The sequence below is a fragment of the Lytechinus variegatus genome, chromosome 2, assembly GCF_018143015.1.
Source record: "Lytechinus variegatus isolate NC3 chromosome 2, Lvar_3.0, whole genome shotgun sequence".
Taxonomy (NCBI): domain Eukaryota; kingdom Metazoa; phylum Echinodermata; class Echinoidea; order Temnopleuroida; family Toxopneustidae; genus Lytechinus; species Lytechinus variegatus.
In genome coordinates, this window is record NC_054741.1 from 33,797,154 (window position 1) to 33,823,517 (window position 26,364).

Here is a 26,364-nt window from a genome sequence, read left to right on the forward strand (position 1 = left end):
ATTTTTAACTAGACCACTCCAACACAGCTTGCTTGATCTTCAGTGGCTTTCCAATGAACTTTCAAGGGTCTCCGTCCTGTAGAATGGGGTTTATAACCGACGACCAGCAAGTCAACAAGACTTAGGGCCCATTGGCATGCCAGGTCCTGGAGACCACTTTTGGTATGAATTTGAAAAATCGATGATCTCTACATAATGTTATTAATGCCATTAAAATGTGCGCCATTAAGCGGGTACCGACAAATCACACCAGTTTTGCTTGGTAGGGAAACGAATTTGAATAACATGCACCGAAAAATGTGAATAAGATAATTAAGGGGGTCCATTTCTAGCAAATGGTGATGGATTTTAATAACCTGAGTGAAAATGAAATAAATGACGCTGAAAATTTCATTAGAATGTAAAATGAGAAAGGTAATTATCTTGAGATTCTCTTGAAATGAGAGAGTTGATGATGCAGTTAACTTGTGAAATCACTAATTATTTATTTTGTAATCTGGGGCCTGTTTCTCAACACCGTCATAAGTCTAACTATTTTACTAAATCGGAGATCGGATTGAATATTAATTTTTATGACACCTCCGAACCTGTTACAACTTTTTTTTTCTCAGTGACGTAGTGATATCACGTGGGTAAACTATGGCATGCAAAAGTGCCTCGAGTTCTGAAAGTTGTAATATTACGTAATCAATTGTAGAATTTGAAATAACATCGAAAAGCAAGTGTGATAGACCATTCAATGATAATTGTAATGCACAGAAACAATAAAAAAATTTAATTAAACGCCACAAAAACATTCATTTTGAAAAAAGTAAAATAACTGAATCAATAAAGATTCTACCACGTCAGGCCATCCATAACTGGAGTCGTATTTGTTGTTTTCAGACCCCTATTATCATTCGGATAATTATTTCTCTAGTTTATGCATAGAATTTGTCAAATAGGATGTTTCCGTATCTAAAGATTTGAACAATTTATGTTAAACTATATTTTGATGATGTTTGGACTCATAAGAAACCGTACGAATTATCGCCATTCTACAAGACCCCATTACGGTTTACTTTCGTAAACTATCAAAATGTGATATCCTGGGGGTACTCATCTCTACGTCCACATGTGATTTTTTAGTCATGAAACAAATTATTCATGATTTTATTTTATCAGCAATTGAATGCTCTAGCTAGTCCTCATGGTTTAAATTTGTATCATGCATAATTTACCTCTGCTATTATTTTCAAAACATGTATTTCCAAATTCATCACGATATTTGCAATTTTATCATAATTTTTCTTTTTGAATATAATTTTGTGACTAAGGATACGTCTCGTCTGCTCTTTTTACCGATAGTATCGATATCAAGGGATTCTAATTAGGAAACATTTCGTAAAACGAGTTTAGTAAGATTGGAACTAACTCCGTAGTTGGTGGATATTGAGAGACCATGGAGACGGGCCTTAGTTTGTTGTATCAACATGAGTTTCAATTTTTGCAGATTAGACAATGATGAGACTCTCCAAATCACGAAAGGTTAGTGTGTTACATCAATGAAAATTAATAAACATGTTCAGGAAGAACAAAACTTTTGTTTCACATGTCAGGTTTATCATGAGGAAAAATTGAAATATTTCATAGTTCATGATACAGGGGCGGCGATCCTGGGGGGCTGGGGGCACAGTGCCCCCCACTTTTTGAAGCACTGAAAAGGTGCGCTTTTTTACGTAGGCCTCACGAACGTATACTGTGCCCTTTCACCTGAGGAGGACCCGTTTTAGGTGTTACAAATAGCCCTTTCTCGTACGAGGAGGGACCTGAGAACGACTCGTTTTATGCCGTTTAGCAAGTTCCCCTTTGCCTTCTTATGTGCCCTTTCTCGTATCAGTCACCCTTTTTACCTTAAAAGTGTCCCTTATGAACTTGTTCTATGTTTTTTTTTGCTTGTTATTTTTTTTTTCTGGGACGAAGTCTCCTTAATTTTTTTTAAACCTTTTTTTCATCTTTTTTTTGCTTGTCAGATATTTTCTAGTGACGAATTATTTTTTGGTTGAAAACCTTTTTTTTGCTCGTCAAAATTTTCCTCGGTAAAATGCACCCCCCCCGCCCTTTAGGAAAATCCTGGATCCGCCGGCCGCCCCTGATTACATCCTACTCCGGATCCTACTGTTAAATCGTATCATTAATTGGGCCAAATCATTCAATTTTTTAGGATACCTTGTCAAATTTTTTGGGGCATTTTTTAAAGTAATGTTTTATTTCTCTCTAAATAAAAAAAAACATACAGTATAGTACAATCAACAAAACATTTACATTTTTCATATAAAAAGTAATACGTCATTGATAATTGTTTAAACATAATGAACATGCAACATAATTTAACTGAAGGTCTGAGAGAAGTTTAATCTGTCTTCAAAACACCTCCTCCCCCCGTCATCTAAAGCACCAGCACAAACAAATCATAATCGGACACACACCGCACACCACCCCAACACCCGCACCCCCCCCCCCGTTCACACACACACACACACCCTCGGAAGTACACAGCCCATTGTACTATTATCGATCCATGATATCCGTGCCTGCCTCGTCACTTTAGTGAAAATTTCCCATTTTCTGAGATGGTGCACTATTTCCCCTCTTATTGAGTCTGCTAGTTTTCCCTTTTCCGCATGTTCTTTTTCTATACGTTTTTGTTTCATTTCTTGAGGTAAGGGGGCTTATTTTTATTCCTACTAGCTATTAACAAACATCATGTTTGATTAACAATATTATATGATTAACCAGCTGTTCCTTACCTACATTAGGTATCTTTATACTAACGTGAATTCCTTCCCAATTTATATTTTTAATATCAATTAAGTTTAAAAGAACACCACAGTTTTTCCATAGATCTCTTATTTTTTCGCACTTGAAAAATAAATGTTCATAAGTTTCTTCATTTTCATCACAGAAAGTACGGCATTGCTCGTACTAAATTTAAATACATATACAAATATTTTTTAGTGTATATAAGCTCATACAACAGTTTCTTTTGAAATTCCCTCAACCTAAGTCTGTTTAACGTGGACTTCCTAGGTCTTAAGAATATTGTACGAAAATCATTTTCAGAGAAATTATAAATTCTCTGTATAAGTTCCTAAAAGCAGATGATTCTTCAAATTTTACATTTAATATGGGCGTGAATATTTTTCGAAGTAATACCAATCAATGTATACTTAATCGTTTATTAAAGGGCAAGTTAACCCCGGGAAAAAAATGATTTTAATCAATAGAGAAAAATCAAACAAGAATAACGCTGAAAATTTCATGAAAATCGGATGTAAAATAAGAAAGTTATATGACATTTTAAAGTTTCGCTTATTTTTCACAAAACAGTAATATGCACAACTCGGTGACATGCAAATGAGAGAGTTGATGATGTCATTCACCCCACTATTTCTTTTGTTTTTTATTGTTTGAATTCTACAATATTTCTATTTTCACAGATTTGACAATAACGAAGGACCCTCTTGGTGAACCACAAAATATTAAAACAATGGTAATTCCACTGCATATTCTGGGAGGAATAAAACTTTGTTTATCATGACAATGAGGAGAAAATTGAAATATTTCATATTTCATATAATAAAATACAAAAGAAAAAAATGTAGTGAGTGGGTGATGCCATCAGACAGTCCCCTCATTTGCATACCGACCAGGATGTGCATATAACTGATTTGTGAAATCAAGCGAAACTTTAAAATCTTATTTTACAGCCAATTTTAATGAAAATTCAAATCCAATTTTTATTGGGGTGGACTTGTCCTTTAAATGTAAATTAAAGTAACAAATTACTGTCTTCACACGAATTGGTTTTCTTCAAAAGACCTTTCCATATGTTAATGGAATATTATTATATGACTGGTGAAGTTTATTTAGTTTCAGTTCAATTCAATTCAATTCAATTCAAAATGGTTTATTAAAAATCCTTTCTTTGCAGCCAAAGCCGAATTGCGAAAGTTTACATTTCAAACAAAATCATCAATAACAAGGTAAAAATAACTTATAGTACTACGGACAAATTTCAATATAGACCAATTTCACAACGTGAGAGGGCAGCAGACTGGTCGCCATGCTGCGGTGTGCGAATCAACTTTTATAGTACACAAGTCAATAGGGTATTTGGTACATTCGTTCGATTTTTTTTTATTTTGGAACAATTGAGCAGATTTCTTGTAAGATTCACAATGAGCATTAATCGGAGAAGTGCCGGTCGCAGCTGTGCTGGGTTCAATTGCCACAACAATTGGAGACAGCTTCAGGATTGGAAGCAAAGTGAATGTGAAATTCACTCGCCTTGGACTCATGAAGCCTGTTTGTGTGTGAAGCCGTACTCCCTGCATAGGTTTCCAGGCCGTGATGAAGGAATGCGTCGCCAGTGGATAAAAAACATCAACAGAAAGGACTTAGATGGAAATATCAGTCCCTCTCTCTCTCACACACACACTATCCCTCTCTCTCCCTCTCTCACACACTCTCTCACTAGCCCACCCCCTCTCTCTCTCTCACTACCCCCCCCCCCCCTTTCTCACTATTCCTCTCTCCCCTCTCACTATCCCCCTCCTCTCACACATACTCTCCCCCCCCCTCCCTCCCCCCTCTCCCCTCTCTCCCTCTCCCCTCTCTCCCTCTCTCACTCTCTCTCTCTCGTTCACTCTCCCGCTACTCTAACACAATTTACTAGCAACAAGATGTGAGCTCCCTGATGAAAACCAACAGCGATTCTTGGTCATCATCAACTCACTTTTACTGACAAAACTAAGGGGAAAAAGTAGCCAAAGTGCAAAAATTCATCATACCTTCATCGGTCAGATATGGCCATTGTCTTACATCGTCTACCCAGGTGTCCATGCTTTATTTTATTGTTTTATGATGAAGTTAATGACACAATATCAGAGCTTATCTGTAATCTTTCATTGAATTTGTACACAGAGCCAATCGCGGTCAGCGCACTTGCACACCGCAGCAATGGCGTCGCCGATAGAGGGCCAAATACATAAACAGGCCGTGAAATTGGTCTATAGACATATGTGTAACAAAGTATTTCATAAAGAAATTCAAATCAATACTCACTGATAAATGAAACAAAAATGGAAAATATTCAAAATACATGTAAATATGAGTGGATACAGGAAATGAAATGGAAAGCAGAAATGAAGAGAAATAGTTGAAGAGAGAAGAGAAGCAGAGAGGGGGAGAGAGAAGAGAAGAAATTGATAGTGAAAGGGAAGTTGAGAGAAAAGGGTGAAAAAGCAATTAGGTCACATGTTTTCATACATACTTGCAATGATACATATTTTGGCAGATTTTTGTGATTTCGATTAAAATATTAAGTTCACGACTAGATATCAGTGAATAATTGCTCATATGGAAGAAAAATATTTCGATTAACAAAGTAAAATGAGATGAAATAAAACTTGAGTTCTCCAACATAAAGAGAGCTCAACATTAGAATTATTATGTACATATAATCTGCATTTTACAGAAAGCAACAATCTTTTAATGATATCCTATTTAAAGAGTCCAATGAATGTTGAATAGCTTGATATTATTATACATGTAACAATAGGGGAAGATATATAAACAAAACTACTCCTTGTAATCAATTCTTTTAGAGTTTAGGTGACGAATCAAAGAGGGCAAGGGGCTATTTCTGTATCGTGAAGTTCGACATCGCATCTCTACTATTCCAGTCGAGCTTCTGGTCTGATATTGACAAGTCCTATTTTGAGGTAGAAGATGATGCAGTTTAGACGTGGGGATTTGCATAGACTTCGCAAACGCAAGACAGAGTTTGATCCGTCTATCTTCAAGAGACATCAGTTTTGACTGGAGTAAAGCATGCTCATATGAAGAATATGCTGCTCCAAAAATGATTCTAAGGGCACGTTTCTGAATACGTTCGATGACTTGTACTTGTTGTTTTGTTAGTGCTCCTGACCATACAGGTACAGCATATTCAACAACTGGTCTCACGAAACTAGTATATACAACTATAAGGTCCTGAAATGACAGACTATGATATTTCAAAGTGCGAAGAACATACAAACGACTATTTGCACGCTTGACCATATATTCAACATGTGTAGACCATTTCAAATCCGACTGGATATAGACACCAAGTAATTTCAAAGTATTGCTACGATGAAGAGACACATCATGGAGTGAGAGCACCGTCGGGTTTGGTACATTTCTACAAAAACTTATGTCCATTGTGAAACACTTTTGTAAATTCAAACGCATTCCATTTGCGGTTGACCATTCATGTAATTCAGTAAGTGCAGACAAGAGTGTTGACGGTGCTCTCACATGACGGGTCTCAACAAAGGTAAGGTCATCCACATATTTGAAATGATCCACACATATGTCATTGGTCCTTGATAAACTGAGTTAATTTTATCCTTTCCTTTCAAAGTCTCTATTTGATCTAAATTCGCCTTCATTATCAACGATATGATGAACTTAATTTATTTTTTTTAGTAATATACTCTTATTGCCGTACATGTCCATCTATTCGAATAAACTTATTGTTAAATATAATGTTTCCTTTTTTAAATAAAAAATCTTTCATAACCATCCAAATTTCCATCGATCATATTTGAATAAGATCTTGGCAAGAACAGCTCGTTTGAAACCAGAGAAACATTACTAAAAAATAACAGTAGACATCCCATCTCTCGAGTTTGGTATTTAAAAAAATGTTTCCAGCATCTCATCTTAGAATCTCCGAGTATAAGTCTTTTCAGTCATCCACATGATTCTCCGCGTGTATTAGAAATAAATGAACGAAAATCTATCATTCCTCCATTGTCATGCAGGGGCCGTGGAACCGGGGGGGGGGGGGGGCTGGTGGGGCTTCAGGAAGTTCAGCCCCCCACTTTTTTCCAAAACCGTGTACAAAAAACGTAAAAAATTACCATATGATTGTGATTTTTAGCATGGTCAGCTCCCCCCCCCACTTTAATTGAAAACCATTCCGTTGCCCCTAGTTTAAAAACATTACATTCCGTTTAATTTTGTCTTTACCATTCCATAAAAATTAAAACGTGAGCCTATCAATTTCCTCAAAAACCCACAGTGGAAATGGAGAAAGTAAGGAATGACGGAAACATAATGGGAGAAGCGTTTTTTTTTCGAATCCTTATGTTTCCGCTTCCGGTTTATATTTCGAATCGAGTTCGGGGAGCGTGAAATGTGTCGTTAATTGAAAGTGATACATGAATGATTGTATGATTCCTCCTCCAGACTCTACATGATTATTCTGTTGAAATGAATAAGAATCCAAAGGTGAGAGATATCCTGATTCTTTTTATGAAGATTCTGACATAATTTAATAAAGAAAACAGTTAACGGCGTCATGTTGCCTGGTTACGCTCAGGCCGGTCCCACATATTGAAAATTGTGTCGATCTAGTAGTAGGCCGCAGGCGTAGACCAAAAATTGACAAAAGCTTCGGTCGTAGCCTGGCTGGAGGCTTCTGGGGAATACAAGTCATCTACTAACGTAGGCTTACTCCTCAATGAAGCCTGGGGCGGATACCCATATCTGGCCGTAGAGGCTATGAATTCCCACAGTAAAGCTAGACCTAAGGCTTAATCACCAATTTTACGTTTTGTTTTTTTCCTTTTTTAGTTTACTTTTAGTTTTAATATTAAAAGTTTTGATGCCGTTTTGATTAAGTTTAGAACTTCTATTTTTCCCCGTACATGCATTTCAGCCTTTTCAGGCCAAAACGGAATCATGGGAATAGACCCTAATAATCCTTATTTTGGTCCAGTTCTTTTTATATTTTTTGATAATATAAATATAAAGACAAAAATCGATGAGCCCTGTCAGAAGGATTTTGCGTTGTTCATGTTGTTAACCCCTATACTACAGTACCAGTCAGCAATCTTTGAGTACACTCGGTCACGCGGCGAGCCATTTCCGGCCGTCGCAGCGTATTGACACGCAAATGTCACGCTAGAGCACACTCTGCCATGTATTCGAGTGTTCTGATTTTTGACACGAGAGGTGCGTCCATTGTTTACAGAGTGACAAGTGTAGAACTGACACTCGGTCGGCGCTTGTGTGTCCGCTCGCTCAAGCCGAGTGTCAAGTGTAAAAATGACACTCCGCGCGAATGATATCATGTTATGTCGCACAGCAGATGAACCGCTCGATTCCGCTCTCGAGCATGAAGCGGATAGCACGGTCCACTCTCCGCCGCATGATACGGGCCGCGCTAGCGGTGCGCGGCGACTGGCAGCTTCGCTCCACTGATACGGTAACTGTTAACCGCCCGGTCGTAGCTGCGTGAATTATTTATGATAATCCACCCAGAATTGAATAAATCTACTTACAAACTATTCCCAATGCACCTACAGAATGTATATTGTGTAGAGTTCTGCACTGCTTTATAATTTTGTCTTCACGAGACATGACTTGTGCCTCGGCTATACCTGTACAGTATTTATGTATTGTATGTCATATCGACTGATAAATCCAAGATTTCACTTGTGTCTCTGGATCGGAGTAGTTTTTTTTGTCCTTAGCTGCGCCGGGTTCCTCGGCGATCTTACAGAGTTTGTTTCAATAAGGCATCTACATATACATGTACACATGTATGTATCTACAACTGTAGTACATCTACATGTACTGATTTACAATCCATTACATACATTTGTTGAATTGATTTTTATTACAATCTCTATATTGAAGTAAGATACATGTACCTTTAAAACTTCCAGTGTGTTTAAGTTACACCTTTTATTGAACTCTGTTCTTAAATTAATTGTATGGCCTAATAATCAAACATCAATATATTATACTTAAAAATAAAAATTTGGCCGACATGTACAATCGATTCAACCACAAGTAAAGTTGATTGCAATGCCATATCTCTGTTTTTCTGTTTATTCATTGTTATTCACGTAACCTTTAAGTTTTGTAAAACTAAAATTGATCTCATCATTTATCTTGCTGCAAATTCAAAATGTATTACATTTCATAAGCTTACGCTGTTATATATTTGATTATATTAATTGTTTATGTTATTGTGTGCATTATATTGTGTTTCTTTTGATTATTACAATGTATTTTAAATTGATGATAATTCGGAATTTCAAACTTAAATTTGAATGGAATTGATTTTTTCGTGGTACGCCTTTACATGCATTACTGATATCGCCTCTGACCTCATTCAACCAACACTCCTCACCCATCTGCCTCCCGCCCTTCTAACTAGGCTCTGATTTCATAGGTTTATGTTTTTAAACAAAACATTACATTCACATAAGCAAAGAAAATCTTCCATTTTCATTATCTTCGGGGGGGGGGTGATTAAAATGGCAGTTATATGGAATTCATCTGCAATATACATGTATATCCAGCTAAAGCAGACAAGGGCAGACAAGGGGGGACAAGGGGAGCCGAGGGAGGGGACGCGGCCGGTCTTAACAGTTTCAGCCCCCTTCGTGCACACCCTTTATTTCTACTACCTATACCTCTTTGCTTTTCCATATTCGATCTTTCTTTTTTTCTCCTGCCTCCTCTCTTTGCTTTTTCATTCTCGGCCAGTCGGCTTTACATTTTTTTTTATATCTCTGAATTACCTTCACTTAAATTTTGTTATTCATCCTCGATCTTCCATTTTCAACCCCCTCTATTTGCTTTTTCATTCTCGTGGCCTGGCTCCACTTTGCTTTTCATTCTTGGTCTTTCACACTCTTATTTTATTTCTCCTAATTTACCTCTTTGCTTTTCCATATTCAATCTTTATTTTTCTCCTACCTCTCTTCGCTTTTTAATTCTCAATTTTTTTCTGTATTTATTTTATTTCTCTTACATGTACCTTCTCTCTTTGCTTTTTTATTCTCGGTCTTTCATCCCGGGGGGCCACTTACATTGAGGAGTGGATACCATGCGCGACCAAAAAAAAACACGTAAAAAGGATGTCTTTTTCATGATAGGGCACGTTACGTACGTAACGTGATTAGGGTGTCAAAAACACAAAAGTAATGAAAAAAGGGTATCTATTTCGCTAGGATAGGGTCGAATCTGCGGGGATTATAAAACAAAATTAAAATGTTTTATAAAGGATGTCCTTTTTGCCCCAACACTTCGTGTTTAGAGTCCGATTTGCGCGAGGTGTAGAAAGTGGGTCGTACTAAACCAAATAAGGTAAAGCCGACGACCGAATGACTCGTAACAATAAAACATTCCTGTACTTGTTTAGGGGTTCATTTCAGAGAACATTTGCCAAGAGTATCATTTTGTTTCCAATACTCGTTAAGGGTAAGGTTTCAGAATATGGAAATTACGTGTTTAGGGTACTATCGAGACCCCATGGTCGCGCATGGTATCCACTCGTGAATGGAAGTGCCCCCTCCCCGGGTCTTTCATAAATCATTCCACCTTCTCTCATTGGTTTATAGTCGATCTTTCATATTTCTCTTATCCTCCTCTCCTCGGTTTTCCATTCTCTACCTTTTTTTATCTTACCTTAATCCTCTCTTTTCCTTTTCATTCTGTCTTTCATACATTATTATACATCTCCCACGTTCTCTCTCTTGTTTACATTCATATTATTTCCTACCTTCTCTCTTTGGGTTTTCATTCTCGGCCGGTCATTCATACATATTTTTTTGCCTACATATACGCACTTCCTCTTTTTTGCTTTTTCATTCTCGGTCTTTCCTTCCCCTTTTTAGCGGAAATGATTTTGTGAATTGGACCCCAAGTTCAAAGGTATTTTCATATAAAAAAAATAAAAAACATCAATTTTTCCGATGCTTCGCTTGCACTGTGCATGGTGTCGGCCAATGGGTAACGAGTTAATCGAAGTTAAACATAAATATTTATTGTAAGCATTACTTCTTCACTCTATTTTGAAGTGTCAGTGTGTCTGTGCTTGGATAATAATCAGCCTCCATGAGGATCTGAGCTGCTTCTAATTGATATTGTTCAAGATGTGTTTTATTGTATAAAGACCCCAATGCACTTGAGCATTCATTTAGGAAAGATACTAACTCTTAATATCCTTTTTATAACAGCAGAAGCTTTGAATTGAACGCACCAAGCTGTAGCGACTTGAATGGGGATAATTAATTACATCGTCTCGCACGTTTTGTGAACAATGGATGAAGGTGTGAATTACCGCTAACAGCTGACAATAGGAAGAATCTGTTGCAACCGAAGTTACGCAACGGAGTCTTTTGATGTTTTATTCAGCGATGACCCCCCCCCCCTCCCATTGTCCAATCACGAACAGTCAGCATTTGAGAAAACGGAATGATCGAGGATGAGGATAATGGTAGTGATGTGATGATGACGATAAGATTGTTTTCTTATGTTATGAACTTGATATGGTGGTGACGTCAAGAAAAAAAGTAAATTTTCTCTGTAGAAATAAGGGTTGTCTGCATATAACATACATTCTTTGGGGGATATTGTTTATTTTATTGTACTTGATTTTTTTTCTATATTTTGATCAAATATCGTGATTTAGTTGATTCAATAAATACACAAGAAATGATGTACGACATAGAGATTATGACGATGGGTTGTGATTAATGCCTGATATTCGACAAACTGGATATCAGTAATGCTTGACGATTTGGGCATGTACTGTACTTGCCAAGGCCGGGTACGTTATACAAAGCCAGGATACAACAAAAATCGAATATGCAGCATGCAATGACCCAAAGCTGAGAATTTTGCAAACTACCTTAACATATTCATACGTATGTAAGAATTATGATGAAAGAAACATGTCTGTGAGCTTAATAGCAATGTCGGTCACGTGTTGTTGATGCCAAGGAATATTATTTAAATCATAATCTTGGTCAAGCTTTCGATTTGTAAAAAGCTTTTACCAGGCTGTATAATGAAATGCAATAAATTATAATATAATACTACTTCTAATGAAAATGATAATTAGAGTAGAACAAATGCAACTCTCAAGTACTGTATAATGAAGGTTTGTATTGTATATACGTATGATAAGACCATCGATAACGACCAAATCATAAAGTTGTACTGGGGCCGCGGAACAGTTGTAAAGTGTTACGGAGGGGGACCATACAAAAAATCTGCAGCTTGTTATGACGTACCATCTAAGTTCTCAAATTATATGAAATGTTAGAGTGCCGTCTCGTTCCCATCAAATCTTAAAACAATTTTTGAAATGCCTCAATTTTGAAAGTATTTGATCATTACCTATTTCATTACAAGTGTTGATCAAGTCTCCATTTTGAAGGGGAAGTTCGACCCGAAGAAAGATTTGCTGTGAAAATAGCAGAAAAATAATAATAAAAAAGGCGAAGGTTTGAGGAAAATCAAATGAATATTAAGAAAGTCATTAGAATTCATAATTTGTGACGTCGTAAACGAGCAGCTTCCCCATTATGTTATGTACATGTTATAAAGGATGAATATTAGTAAGTGAAGTAACTTTTTAATGATGACTCCTTTTGGTTTCCTTTTTACGAACGGGTATAAAATTTATGATTTGTCTACTGATATACTGAATGCTCAGCCGGGATGCTCGGGAAAAAAGCATTTCAATTTTCTTAGAAAAAACATTTCATTTATTTTTTGCTATTCAATATTTAGGAAAGCATTCTAGCACATGTCACAAATCAAATCGAAATTCTAATGAATTTTATTCTCTGATGATTTTTTTTCCCTGATGATTTTTTTTCATCAAACCGTCGGCAACTTTTTATTTTTACTACTTCGCACTAAACTTTTGTCAGGGTAAACTTCTTTAAAATAAGAATAAACTTTTGTTCTGGTGTGCAGGCCTAACTCCTAATTTTTGTAGGTAAAACAGAAAGGGGACGCAATAAAAAAAGGTCATAAAGCAGAGGAAGAGGATAGTTAATGATCAGATAAGAGTAAGAACAAATTGCAGGACGAAGAAAGATGAACAACGGGAGGGCTCGCGGGAGAGGTGAGAAAAAAGAAAAAAAAAATCTATGAAAACGTTCAGGTAAATAAAAACAAATTCCGTTCCCAACCAATAACCCATCTTCCATCCAATGACGAGAATTAATATGAAGCCGTATATTACGCAATCATGTTCGTGAACAGATCAAATAGCTTACAAGTTAATAAAAGGATCTAGGGGTAGTTATGCCCCTTTTATTTTTTAGTACCAAATTATCATTTGCCCCAGTGGCGTAGCTCCAGCCCGAAGGGGGTGATAACATTATCTTGACCTGCTTGGATTTTTTTTTTGGGGGGGGGCGTCCCCCATTATGCAAGGAATTTATGCCATGATTGCTTTGTCGGTTCATTTAAAATAATTTTGTTTGAGTACTGGTAGTTATCATTCTACCATTCCCATTGCCCAATCTCGACTCAACTCCTTTCTAAAAGTTTCATCTTATGGCTTCATAGTTCCCTATCTTTTAAAAAAAAATCCTTTGTTTCATTTTTGCCTCTACTTTGTATTAAAAAAAATCTGAACGTCAATATAAGTCCATTTGCCTTTATCTTATGGCTCACTGTATGACTCTCCTGCATATATTTTTTATTGGAAATTTGCGAATACCATACCATAGTATCGCATTATTTGGGAGCAGGTCAACGTTAGTTAGAGAGTTCTGCAAAGAAAGGGATAACCCGTCATTTATTTAAGTTGATATTTATTACAAATCTGTGCATTGTGCATATTGCCGATTGTATTGTACTACTTTAAGACTGGCTTCAAATCGTAAATAATTTGCATGGAATTACAAATATCCGAATGAGTAATTTTATCTGCGTACCACACGATACCGGTACATGCATGGTCTTTCGACACTAGCTACATCAGCCAGGCTCTGCTTTAGTTCCCTGGCCTGGTTAGCTCTGCTTCTATAGACAATTAGAAGGCGAGGCTCGAGTACTGGTAGTGACTTAATTATGTTATCCGTTTTTTATCACCTACATTATAGTTAATTTCTCATTGTCAAAACATATTCTGTTTATTGTGATGAACATTGAATGAAAACAGGCAAACCACCTATTTTTTTTATCATGACGAATTCGAATCTATACTCTAGCCTTATACATTGTAGGCCCCCGCGTCGCCGAAGTTCATGGTCTTAAAAAAGAATATATTACCGTCATCGTCACAACCCACATCATAAAAATTCATCATCATACCCCTCATTATCATTAGAATTACCAGCATCACAGCACAGGGGCCGCGGAATGGTTTTAAAGTGGGGGGGGGGGGGCTTACCCTGCAAAAAATCACGTCACACTCACAGTGGTAATTTTTACGTTTTTGTACATGGTTTTGTAAAAACAAGGGGGGCTGAAGCCCCCAGCCCCCCCCCCATACCGCGGCCCCTGCATCATCATGACATCATTATATCACGTACCCATTATTCACAATCAAATTTTGAATTGATCCCCCTGCCCTGGAAACTCCACCCCTCCCCGTATGGCCTGGCCCATTGTTCACTCTTCTCACTTTGCAATTTCGGTATTTCATCTGAAACAAGAAAATCTTACCTGAGCGAAGACATTCATGCTCCTATGTGGTATGGTATCCAAAAGTCACAAACAACGCGAATTATCTTTGGTTGATATCAGATACGTTAATCACGATGTCCAGGGATCGAGCCTCGCACAAACTGAGGAGGGTTGCAGCTCTGTCAGCGTCATGGATGATAATTCACATGTGGAACCTCTTCAAGTCTTAGCTTTTAGTTTTTCTTGATGAGAAACACTCAAAAACCTTACCACTTTTTTAAAATTAAATCAGGCTATTTATTCCGATGATGTAATCAGAATGCATGCACACCTATCTCAACAAATCCTTTATTACCGCTGATATTATAATCATGTAAACATTTTTTTTAAATTTCTTTTTACATGCCCATTCTCCATCATCGCCATGTCATACTATCGCCACATATCATCATTATATCCATGTCTGTAATCATCGTTGTTATCAACACGGGATCAACATCATCGTCCTTATCACCACAATCATTACGGTCACACCATCCTCAGCATACAATTGTCATCGTTTATAAGATTATCATAATCACCACCATTACTATCATTTTCATCATTCAATGCCATTATCGTGATCAAATTTGTATGGTCGTACTTTATTTAAAAAATGATGATGATCAAGAGAATTCATCTGTAATAAAATATTTCATATATAGCGGGGTACATCATATTACGTTGTAAGTAAAATATTGAATGGAAACTGACAACAGACCATAATGGTGGATCAGCGGCGTACGCAGAAGGGGGGTACAGGTGTTCACCCCCCCCCCCCTCCCCTGAAGAAAAGTCGGAAAAAATTGCTTGTCAAATTTGTGTTGGGTACGAAACGTAAAATTTGTGGTGTAGACTTTTTTTTTGCTCGTCAACATTTCATTCAGCTGGGCCCCCACCCTTTCAAAAATCCTGCGTACGCCACTGTGGTGAACCTTACCACTTAAAAAAAAATTGTAGGCCTACTTATTCCGATGCTGTCATCAGTATCCATCATAACAAATCCCTTTTTTACCGATGATAGAGTATAATTGTGTAAAGATAAAAACATGTCTCTTTTACATGCCCATCCTCCATCATCGCCTTGTCATACTCATTATCGCCACATACACAGGCGGCAGAAGCCTTAATTTTTTAGTTGATAATTTGTTTTTTGCTTGTCAATTTTGTTTCCTGTGTTCCCCCCTAAAATTTTTGGTTGATATTTTTTTTTTGCTTGCTTGTCAAAAATTTTTGGTTCCCCCCCTGAATTGTTTGGCTTCCTCGCCGCCAATGGCCACATAATCATTATCATAACCATCACTCATATCATCGTTATTAATACGGCATCGACATCATCATCCTTATCCACACTCATCAGTGGCTGCGGACCGGTATTCAAAGTGGGGAGGGGGGGGGGGCTGAGCCAAAAGTTGGGAAGCTGACCATGCAAAAAAATCACAATTGTATGGTCATTTAAAAAAAGAAGGGAAGAAGACAAAACCTCAAAATAATAGAGAGAGGAACTCAGATTATTAAAACAAATGATACTAGTATATCAACAATGACAATATGAACAATAGTAATGAATAATAAATCATCATGCATAATATCTCCGAAACCGTATTATTACGGGCCTTGACACTAGAAAAAAAAATCACAAACATACACATTGTACATATGAATCTTGGATTGTTTGGGTCATTGAGGGACCGGTGAGGAACGGGAGAACAATGTGAGTAAAATCCTAGATCTTATGTTAACTTGATGTAGGCTCCTGTTAATTCCTTCATTCACATTTAAATTCTGAATTGCTTTTGCTTGACCGGAGCATGATAAAGCACGCAAAGCCAACCACAAGCTGTCGCACGCCGGAGAACCGGGCCGGTACCGGGAGCGCCGTGCCAGTGAAGTGTGCATGCAGCGCATGTGCTCTCCGTCTTCGTGCCGCATGGCGCAGCAAGAGCAGCGGCGCGGCCGGTGCCTCCCTGTCCACCTCGATCGCATAGCGTTTACTATCAAAACGCAATACATGAACATCTACTTGTACGCAAAAGCAACTCGAATTAGACCTCTTTTGTTCGGATTTGTCGAGTGTAAAAACCGCGTATGACACTGGTCACTTGACCATGACGAATGGCTCGATCACAAAAGATCGACGCCGAGTGTAACACGCTATTGACACGAGAGCAAAATGACACGCGAAGAGAAATAGTAGCACCTGCTCTCGTGTAGTCGCGCGTGTGACACACATCCGGGTTGGATGGCTCGCCGCGTGTCCGCGTATGCTCAAAGATTGCTGACTGGTACTGTATATGGCGTCTGCACGATCGCGAGCCGCCTGTGTACGACTACGAGGGGAACTAAAATAAAATGTTAAAAAAACTCAAAACAGATGGCTAGCTGCTATGCAGCTGTCTATGTAGGCCGTAGTCCTTTTAATCTTTGATGATTGATGTTTTTACTCAATATTTTCAAGGTGAAATTCCCCTTAATTCGAGCCATGGGGCATGGCATGGGTATGGCCTCGGCTGAAGAAATTTATTAAATTATCTCACTCAGCCGAGGCCAATGTTAGCCTAGCTAGTACCATGCCCCATGGCCATGGCCCGACTTAAAAGGGAAATTTCACTCCGGAAATATAATGAAGAACTTCCAGTTCCAGAACTGATAGAAGTTGGCAGACACAGTCATCGTTTGCATGTTGAATTATGACTGTGTCTGACGATGACTGTGTCTGCCAACTTCTGCAAGTTCTGGAACTGGAAGTTCTGCATTATTTTTTACAGCTGAGCTGTGCCACTAGCCTGTCACTGATGGCTGCCTGACCAAGATGGTTCTATAAATTATTTGCAATGTTGAAGGGTGTCTTTTGGCATCTGATCTCAATCCTTAGGCTTAGACATGTTAGACAGTAATTCCCTGAAATATTGCATGTTGCAATTTGGTTAAAAATCCAGTAAAACTAAATTTAGTGCAGTCAAAGTTCAACTTGCACTCTCTGTCTGTATAGTATTGGCTACCATTTTTCTAGGGAGACAGTTTGGGATACTCCCACTCCGCAAACGAAATGTCCCAAGCTGCCTGAGCAGCACAAGTTACCAATAGTTTTACTAGCCAATTTTAGTATCAAATTGTTTTTTTAAAATTTGGATCTAATCGCGATGATTCTATTCTGAAAGCATAAAGACTAGACGGCTGGCACCTTAACATATATCTAAACAGAGGCTTTGAGAATGCAGCTGAGTCAATGCCCTTTTGTGTACGATCAGTGCATGTGTGTGTATGTGTGTGCATGCATGATATTACTGTGTAGTAAATATATTGGATGTTTTGATTTGCAATACCCATCATTACTTTGCCATCCCAGAAGTGCATAATTTATGACGTTCTTACTTTAAAATGGAACTATTTCAGGAGAAAAGTTTGTCATATGAGAGGATTTGTGGATACTGTCATCTCATACAAAATGGTGCACTATTCGATTATGCATGATAGATCTAACTGTGCACATATGGTTCATGTGAAAACCACAGACACAACATATCTGGCTATGTACAAGGTATTAAATATAACCTTGTACCTCCCAAGATAACCTGCACTAACGCCACTTGTCTTGTCATTAGGCAAAACCTCCAATGTTGTAACATAAATCATGATTTCTTGATTTTTTCTCTTTAGACTAATCAGTCATACAGATATGCCACACAGCGGCCAAGGGGAATAGGGTAAGAATCATGTTTTATTTCATTCATATAAAATTGACTAGTTACATGGAAATGCCAAATTGTGAATCAGTTGAGATCAAAGCTATATATTATTTGAGTTTTAAAAGTTAATCCTTTATACTAATAATGATAGATAGATATATAGTAATTAATGATGTGCCAAATCCACTCTGCTGAGTGCTCAAGTGCTCTTTGTTTTAATGGTGTTCGCCTATTTCAAGGCATTATTTTTTTTCTTAAATTGTTCTGAATCAACAATCAATTTCGGATCAAAATACTATAGGTGATAAAAGCGAAAGGTAACTATGATTTGTAATTCTAAATTTATTCATAATGGCAGTTTCCTCCATATTTTCATTCATTAATCAAGTATTGCATCTCCATTTCAATGTGCAGAGACAGACCTATTCGCTTCAAATGTTCTCTACAAAACACCATCATCGATGTGCTGCGGTCTAAAGGATGGACAGAGGTTAGAGAGTAAGTATCAGCCCTGAAAGGAGAGGAGGGTGGGGGGGGGGGGGGGGGGGGAGGAATGGCAGATCCAGAATTTTCTAAATAAGGGTGCACATAAAGGTCTCCACAATTTCATAAACAAGCAAAAAATAAGGCTCTCACCGAAAAAAGATACAATTAGGCATATGTCCCAAAATATGACAAGCAACCAAATAAAGTATTTTTCTTTAAAAGTTCCAAGTCACCCAAAGGAGAAATAAACTCATGAAGGTTTCGACAAAAAAAATCTATAAAAGAAAGAGCTACGAATTTTTGAAGAGTTTTGTTTAAGACATCACATGCAAGCAACTGATCTTGTGGCAGGTATTACAAACTTCTTTCCTTTTTTTTTAAAAGATTTTCCCCATATATATACGAACTGGGTTTGAGGTATTGTTTCTATGATATATGGAATATACAGGTCAATTCATTTTCGATTTTCAGATTTTCTTTATAACACAAGACATGTGAGGAAGCTACTCCCATGTCACAAAATCAAGAGATTTAATAATATCCGTAACTTCTAACTTAACTTTCCAAAGTGTATAAAAATCAAAGTCCATTTTCGTTGAATTATTGTAGGTCTCGATCTAGGTGGTTTACCCTTTGGTCAATATGTAGTATATTTGCAATCGAATTGTTTTTGGTTTCGAGGACTTTAAAATAATTTGATCATCAAAGTGTGTGGGTGTTTTATGTATGCCTCTATAACCTTGCTTTCCTCGCATGCTTTTGGTGTTGTGGGCATTCCTGTACGAGTAACGAATTTCATCACCATTTCTCCATATCATTCATATCCTCCTTAAAGTCAGAACTGTTAATTCTGTTTTTTTTTTCATGCATGGTATTGGACGACTAATGCAAAAACATGCAGCAAGCAGCTCCCAATACCATTTCACCCTCTTGTTTGAGCTAAATTCCCAGAGCTTTAGCTGACTTTGCAGGCATGTGGTGCAAAGTGAGTGATGCTCTCTTGCAAACAATTAATAATGTCTCATGTTGATCACATGTTGAACATATTCCATAAAGTGAGTGTTGCTCTCTTGCAAACATTAATAATGTCTCATGTTGATCACATGTTGAACATATTCCACATCTGGGTTTCAGAACAAAGTGAGTGTTACTCTCTTGCAAACAATGTCTCATGTTGATCACACATTAAGCATATTCAACAATAAATGGTGCCAAATAAGCAAGAAAAATATCACTTCTCACCATAATCTGTTTTGCACTCTTGGGTGACTTTTGCAGTATTTCCAATTTTCAAAGTGTAAGTCTCTTGGTTGATGATATTGTAAAATTGCATTTTAGAGCACAAACTATTGTATGACGTGCAGTGTTTCATAATTCTCTTTCTTGGCTAAACTTGATTTTACTGACAACTTGAATGTGATGTTCAAATACAAAAGCATGCTAGATCCATTACTCTGGGCATTCAAGGCATTCGTCCAGAGTGCCATGTACCCATTATTCTCACCGTGGTTGAGTGCAGTACTTTTAAGATGCAAAAATAAATGACTCTTACAAAATGTGACTGAAATTCCTATAACTTGATAAAATAATATTGTTTTTTCAATTGAACCATTTGATTCGATGCGATTTTGAACCTCATTTATTTTAGCATGTTCACGTTCAAGTCAGTTGTAAAATCTTGTGTGGTTGTATGGAGAGTTTTGTGAAACATACCCCTCCTGATCCTCTCTCTATCCTTTGCAGTGAGGGTGAGGTTGATTTCAATTGGGTTGATGTGGGCTGGATGAAGGAACACTTTGATCGCAACTACTTCAAGGAGCACATCAGGATAAACCACTTTCGAAACCACTTTGAGGTTTGTCCTTCTATCAATGAAAAATTCAAGCAAAATATGGCAAAAAGGAGCATAAACACTCACTTTAAGTTGATGTCTAAATCGTTTGATTACAATTTTTTTTCAATCTGTTCAAAGAGGATTGTAAAGAGATTTTAAACATTCAGAAAAAAATCTTCTTGTACTGACAATTTAGATCAACCTACCCTCAATCTGCACCTTCTTAAGTACCATCTGCATTATCCTTCCTCTTATTTTTTTATACACCGGCCCCAACCCATTATTCATTACTAACAAAGAAATTTATTTTATTTTTATATCCTGTCTGCACAAATGAACGTTTCTGGTACTAGTAATTGGAGCACTAACAATTCCTATGCCGATATGTTACTTTGTGTGTATTTCTAGGGCTATATTATTCTTACTTTAAACACATTGCATGGTCTTTTCCTGCGTAAAACTAAATTCTAACACCTCATTCACTGACCACAAATCTGCTTGCAAATAATTTTGGAAAAATGTGTGATTTGTTTGTGAGCACTCTCAGAATTTGTTTGCTCACACATTTATTAAGTGTAATTTTTGCTCCTTTTTGCCATTATTTTACTTTTGAATGCATTTGACCACTCCTGTGCCATTGTCCAAAAAGCGTATGGTACTTAAGAAATCCAATGTTGGATAACTTCTATTTTCTAGAAATTGTCCTTTTTTCATATACATGCAATCAATCATCATCTGATGAAGAATGTTGTAAACTTCTGAATAAACAGCTTTTCATGAAAGAAAAAAAGATTAGTAAATTATGGCACAGGAGGGGTTGAATAAGTTTAAATATATGTTTGTGTAGAGAAGAGACTGACTTTGATATCTTCTGGGCGGATCGAGGTTGGATGAAGGAGTATTTTGATCAATGCTTCATGCAAGACCATGTACGCATCAATCATTTCCGTAATCATTATGAGGTAAGAAATCAACATCGTTTGGGTGATTGTCAACAACATTTTTTATTTTTTGAGTTCATGGTGTAGTAATTATGATAGATAAATGTAGATTGATTCAATTCAACATCGCAATGAAATGAATATACAGGATGAGGGGGCAACTTGCCCACACAGTGCACAAACTAGCCTCCGTAAGTCGCAAAAGGGCCCAATAAATTGAGCTCTAGATCAACCATCATAATTTAGAACGAAAAAGTTCAAGTAGATTGCCCTTGAGAAAAAACAACAAATAAATTTTTCCCCTGTATTAGAGCTGCTTGAACACAATTTCTTGAATTGAGCTCTTTCCCAATACAATTTAGAATCAACAAAACAAAGTGAATTATCCTTGTAAACACAGATAATTGATGATTTTTTGCCATCCCCTGTCATTCTAATCACCACAGCTAACAAGGAAGAACCTGATGGTTAAGAATCTGAAGAGACATCGCAAGATGCTGGAAAGAGAGGCTGGCAAGATAGAGGCATCAAAGTGCGACTTTTTCCCTATGACGTATGAGCTGCCTGTAAGTTTACATTGCAACTATATGCAGGTTTCCGGATGTGGGAATGGGGAGTATCAATGTGCCCGCCCCCCCCCCCCCCCCCGATAATATGCACTTTTCAAGTGATGTAATGATTTACAAATAACGAGCAACTCTGAGTGCGTTGAGTTAGAATTAACGCATCAGATGTAATTGCCTGATGTCATGACGAGCAGCAGGGTGGCCTTGGGCAATTCTGAAGTTATTAAATGAGCTAATTTGATAATTTGAACGAATGAATGAGAGCCACAAATTATTATTTTCATAAAATGAGATGTAACAATCCATGTTGTTTGATAAATCAAATGGAGTCTGACTAGATCTATATGTTAGATCGAAAATTCTATTCTAAAGTTGGTAGTCTACTATTACTATCAAATAACTAACAAAACGCTGGAAAATTTTAAACTTTATAAGTAAAAAACTAAAAGGCGAATTTGTCTAGTATGTATTAGATCCTCATGTTCACATTGCATCCATGAAAATTGAGAGCAATTGCCATTCTGAAATTAAAGTACAATACAGTATATTTATCTGAATTTCAAAAGTCTAAAAGGTTCGAAATATCACCCTTGAAGAGTTGCATTTTATCATATTTTACAGGCGCAATAATGATCTACATGCATTAAATGGAGCGTGAAATGAAAATGACTTATCAAGCAAGCACAGCCTAACTGAATATTATATGAAGCACACATATTCACCATGGGTACCTAATCACATTTTCTTGTGGGGTATTGCTGCTCAGGGCATGGTATGGTTCAAGTATTTTACACTTATACCATATGTAATCTTATTTACCATATAAAGGAAGTCCAGTATATAATTCCACATCCTGTGTATGAATCTTTCCATATCATTGCAGTCGGAGTATCACATGTTTGTGGATGAGTTTAAGAAGTATCCTGGCTCTATTTGGATCATGAAACCGGTGGCTAAATCTCAAGGCAAAGGCATCTTTCTCTTCAGGAAACTCAAGGACATAACAGACTGGAAGAAGGTATGATAAACTTGTATCGGTGCAAGAACGCCCTTAGCAAAATATTTTTCATGCACCACATCAGTGCAGAAATGCCATTATGCGATGCACTTGTGCTTGCTGCTATGGGTGCTTTTGCGCTTATTGGATGTGCAAATGTGTGGTGATAAGGGTGTTCTTGCACTGACATGACAAACCCTACCAAGGATAGTTATAACCCCCTCCCTGTCTCGATTGTTTCTTCTGACCTTTGTTTCATTGAAACACTAGAATGGATAAAACATTGTGCAAGAATTTTATAGGATCTGTTGGATTCTGGGGTTTCCGTCACGATAGACTCAGTCCTACTCCCTGTCAGCCTTGATGGTTAGGTCCAGAAGGCCACCCAGAACACCCCCTTCTCTTTTCCCTTATTCCTTAGATTTACAAGTGATTCCTTAGATCTAGTAGTGATTAAAACCTTCGTGACCTCCAAAAATTGTTCTGTCTATGGTGGTATTGTGACGATTAACATAATCTGGAAGCAACTGACCATACCTCGTGTGAAAGATTCTTGAAAAATATCTGAAACTTTAGGTTCTTGAAGCTTGCCTTCTAAATGAATTGTTAAATGCCAACATCTAAGAGATATGTGATGATTGATCCCCTGTATTAATAGTATTGGGATCGTTTTAATCCAGCACATATTAATTAAACTCCTCATTTTCTGTATAGTGGTTTTTTTTTCAGAGGTACAAGAATCACCCGAGATATATATAAAGAATGGAGACCCCCCCCCCCCACCTTTGTAAATTGATAAGACCGAAACTGTTTTTATATAGCAAGCGATGGACTAAATCCCCCTTTTCTGTATTTTTAAAAACATTTTTCAGAGTGACACGTACCGTCCAAGAGAGGAGAAAAATGATGACAAGGAACCAGTAGAGACATACATCGTGTCCAAGTATATTGAGAAGCCTTACCTTATAGGTGGAAGGAAGTTTGATCTCAGGGTCTATGTACTAGTAACTTCCGTAAGTCTAATATGAGCCACTCCCAGGAGTAGATCAAGCCGGGGTAGACAAAATACTATTTCACAGGTCCAATTCACAGGTCCAAAGCATTGTGTCTAATCCAGCTTTATCCACCCCTGGCCAATTCTATGGGACAAATGTGTACTATTACCGAGTCTATGATGACTTGGAGCAATTATGAATTGAAATCCATGTTGTCTACATATAGTTTGTAGCTTTGAAATTTCATCTTATTACCCCTTGGCCTATGAACTACTTCTTGTTTAATTTCTATTTTCTCTCCCATTTGGTCTGATGCTGTCTTTCAATTTGGCTGAGACAAATAGGTAATGAAACCAAGTAATGCTTAGCCAAGCTTAGTCAAAGTGGTAATTAGAAGTGACAATTAGACACTGAAATCTGGACCAGACAAGTTTCACAAAATCAAAGCTGGCCCATCTGGAAATTTTACAGGGTGGATTTAGATCAACCATGCATCACCAATTTCAACTGCCCCAAAATTGGAAAGTGGGTGAAAATTTGTGTTTTCTTCCTCTAGAATTTTCAGCAAGTAGCTTGTACCACATCACTTCATTTATTACATTGACCATGTCTTTTGCCTCCATCCACTGAATAAATGGGAAAGTGTTTGGTACTGCAAAATATTGAATATAGCATTGAAAACAGGCATGTTGAATAGTACACTGGTTCTGGGTTTTTTTTTCGAAGAGTTCACACCCTTACCCTTCTTAATAGTGACATTTTTTTTGTAGCTACATGTAAGATGAAAATAATACAGTTTCAGGAGAGAAATATAGGGCTGGCAAGGTCCAGTTCGGTGATAGTCAGTTGTATATAGTGGTTAAGTCAGGTCTGTCATTTTTCATGATTTTATTTAGGCAATTCTGATTTGAGGGAGGAGGGGGGGGGGGTCATATCCACCATTGTTGACCTTGAGTTCTGTTACATACATATAGGAAGCAACAAAGCATTCATTGTTTTTTTTTTTCAAGCATGTAATCGCTGCTTTAGAGTCAATGAAATTTGATTAATTTTTATTATTATTTTTTATTGTTGACAGTACATACCTCTGAAGGCATGGTTATACCGGAGTGGCTTTGCCAGGTTTTCCAACACTCGCTTCTCTCTTGATTCCATCGATGATGCTTGTATCCTTTCTCAACAAGAGCTGCTTCGGGAAACTTGTTACCAATGAAAGTTCCAAGCTACTTTTGTCACCTAGGAAAATTGTGCCGTTTCATTGGTTGAGAGAAAATTTGTCATAGAATTTTAGCATTTTCTTGCAGTTGAAAACAAGTTTCCTCATCCACATCCTAATATTGGCTAGTGTGTAACTTATCCGAACAGTGTTAAAGGGGAATCCACCCTTTGTCATAAAATGTGGTTTTTGGAAGGAGAAAAATAAATAAAAGTTATGGCTGCTTTAATTTGAGATTCCTAAGAATATGTAGATTTCATATATCGTCAACTGGGTAGGTAAATTATGACAAGGGGCAAGGACACCATAGGCCATGTGCTTAATTATCACGGATTTGTAGTTTTCTCCTATGTACCCATTCCACTGGGGTAGTAATCTAAATATAACTTGGGTAGTGTATTGTTATATGTCCTCATGAAAGAAAAATATAATTTGAAGTAAAACTTTTGGAAAAGATGACATTTTAACATTTCATGTATTGGAGTACATAGAAGAGTAGTCCCTGCCTTACATCACTATGACATCACATACGTGGCCAATTTGAAGTCGCCATGAGTATAGTGATTAACAATATTTGCAGCTTTTAAAAATTCATAAATTTCTTATTGTTTGTCCATTATTGTTCAAACTTTCCCCTATCAACTTGTCTGATTTTTCTTTATCCTCTAAAACCAAGTTTTTATTTGGGTTGGATTCCCCTTTAAGGCTAGAACTGTATTCAAATTTTAATACTAACTATGAGTTTGGTTCAATCAAAATGACCTTCAATTTAGGAAAATCCTGGATCTACCCCTGGCTGTACTTAACTTCCACACTCTTTTTAGATATTAAATTGAGACCTATGTAGCCATCCATTAAGACAGCTCTAGACTTTTGCATTTGAAATTATCTTGATGTACTCCTTCCAGGTACACAAAGCAAGAAACGTGACTCTGAAACATCCCAATTCACACGTTTTGCCTTAACTTTAGAACTAATTCTAGATGTTCATTTGACCAATGTAGCCATCCAGAAGACTGCTCCTGACTACGACGCAGAGAAGGGGTGTAAGTGGTCCATGCCTCAGATCAAAAGATACTTCACAGCTAAACATGGCATTGAAAATGTAGGTATCTGTAGA

The 26,364-nt window shown here is 37.2% G+C and overlaps 1 protein-coding gene across 2 annotated transcripts in view; it reads left to right on the forward strand.

Moving 5' to 3' along the window:
* The first annotated feature begins 7,196 nt into the window (after nt 1-7,196).
* The window catches only part of LOC121407914 (probable tubulin polyglutamylase TTLL9), a 28,618-nt gene continuing 9,450 nt past the window's right edge, over nt 7,197-26,364 (forward strand). Inside the window, exons 1-9 of one of the 2 annotated variants that reach the window (XM_041599158.1) lie at nt 7,197-7,320; nt 18,181-18,227; nt 18,624-18,707; nt 20,439-20,550; nt 21,917-22,036; nt 22,920-23,054; nt 23,906-24,046; nt 25,107-25,194; nt 26,228-26,349. In XM_041599158.1, the coding sequence (XP_041455092.1) occupies nt 7,303-7,320; nt 18,181-18,227; nt 18,624-18,707; nt 20,439-20,550; nt 21,917-22,036; nt 22,920-23,054; nt 23,906-24,046; nt 25,107-25,194; nt 26,228-26,349 (867 nt within the window). In that variant the 5' untranslated portion in view covers nt 7,197-7,302. Of the gene's footprint in view, nt 7,321-18,180; nt 18,228-18,623; nt 18,708-20,438; nt 20,551-21,376; nt 21,492-21,916; nt 22,037-22,919; nt 23,055-23,905; nt 24,047-25,106; nt 25,195-26,227; nt 26,350-26,364 lie in introns of both variants that reach the window. The other variant, XM_041599157.1, reaches the window with a different exon arrangement.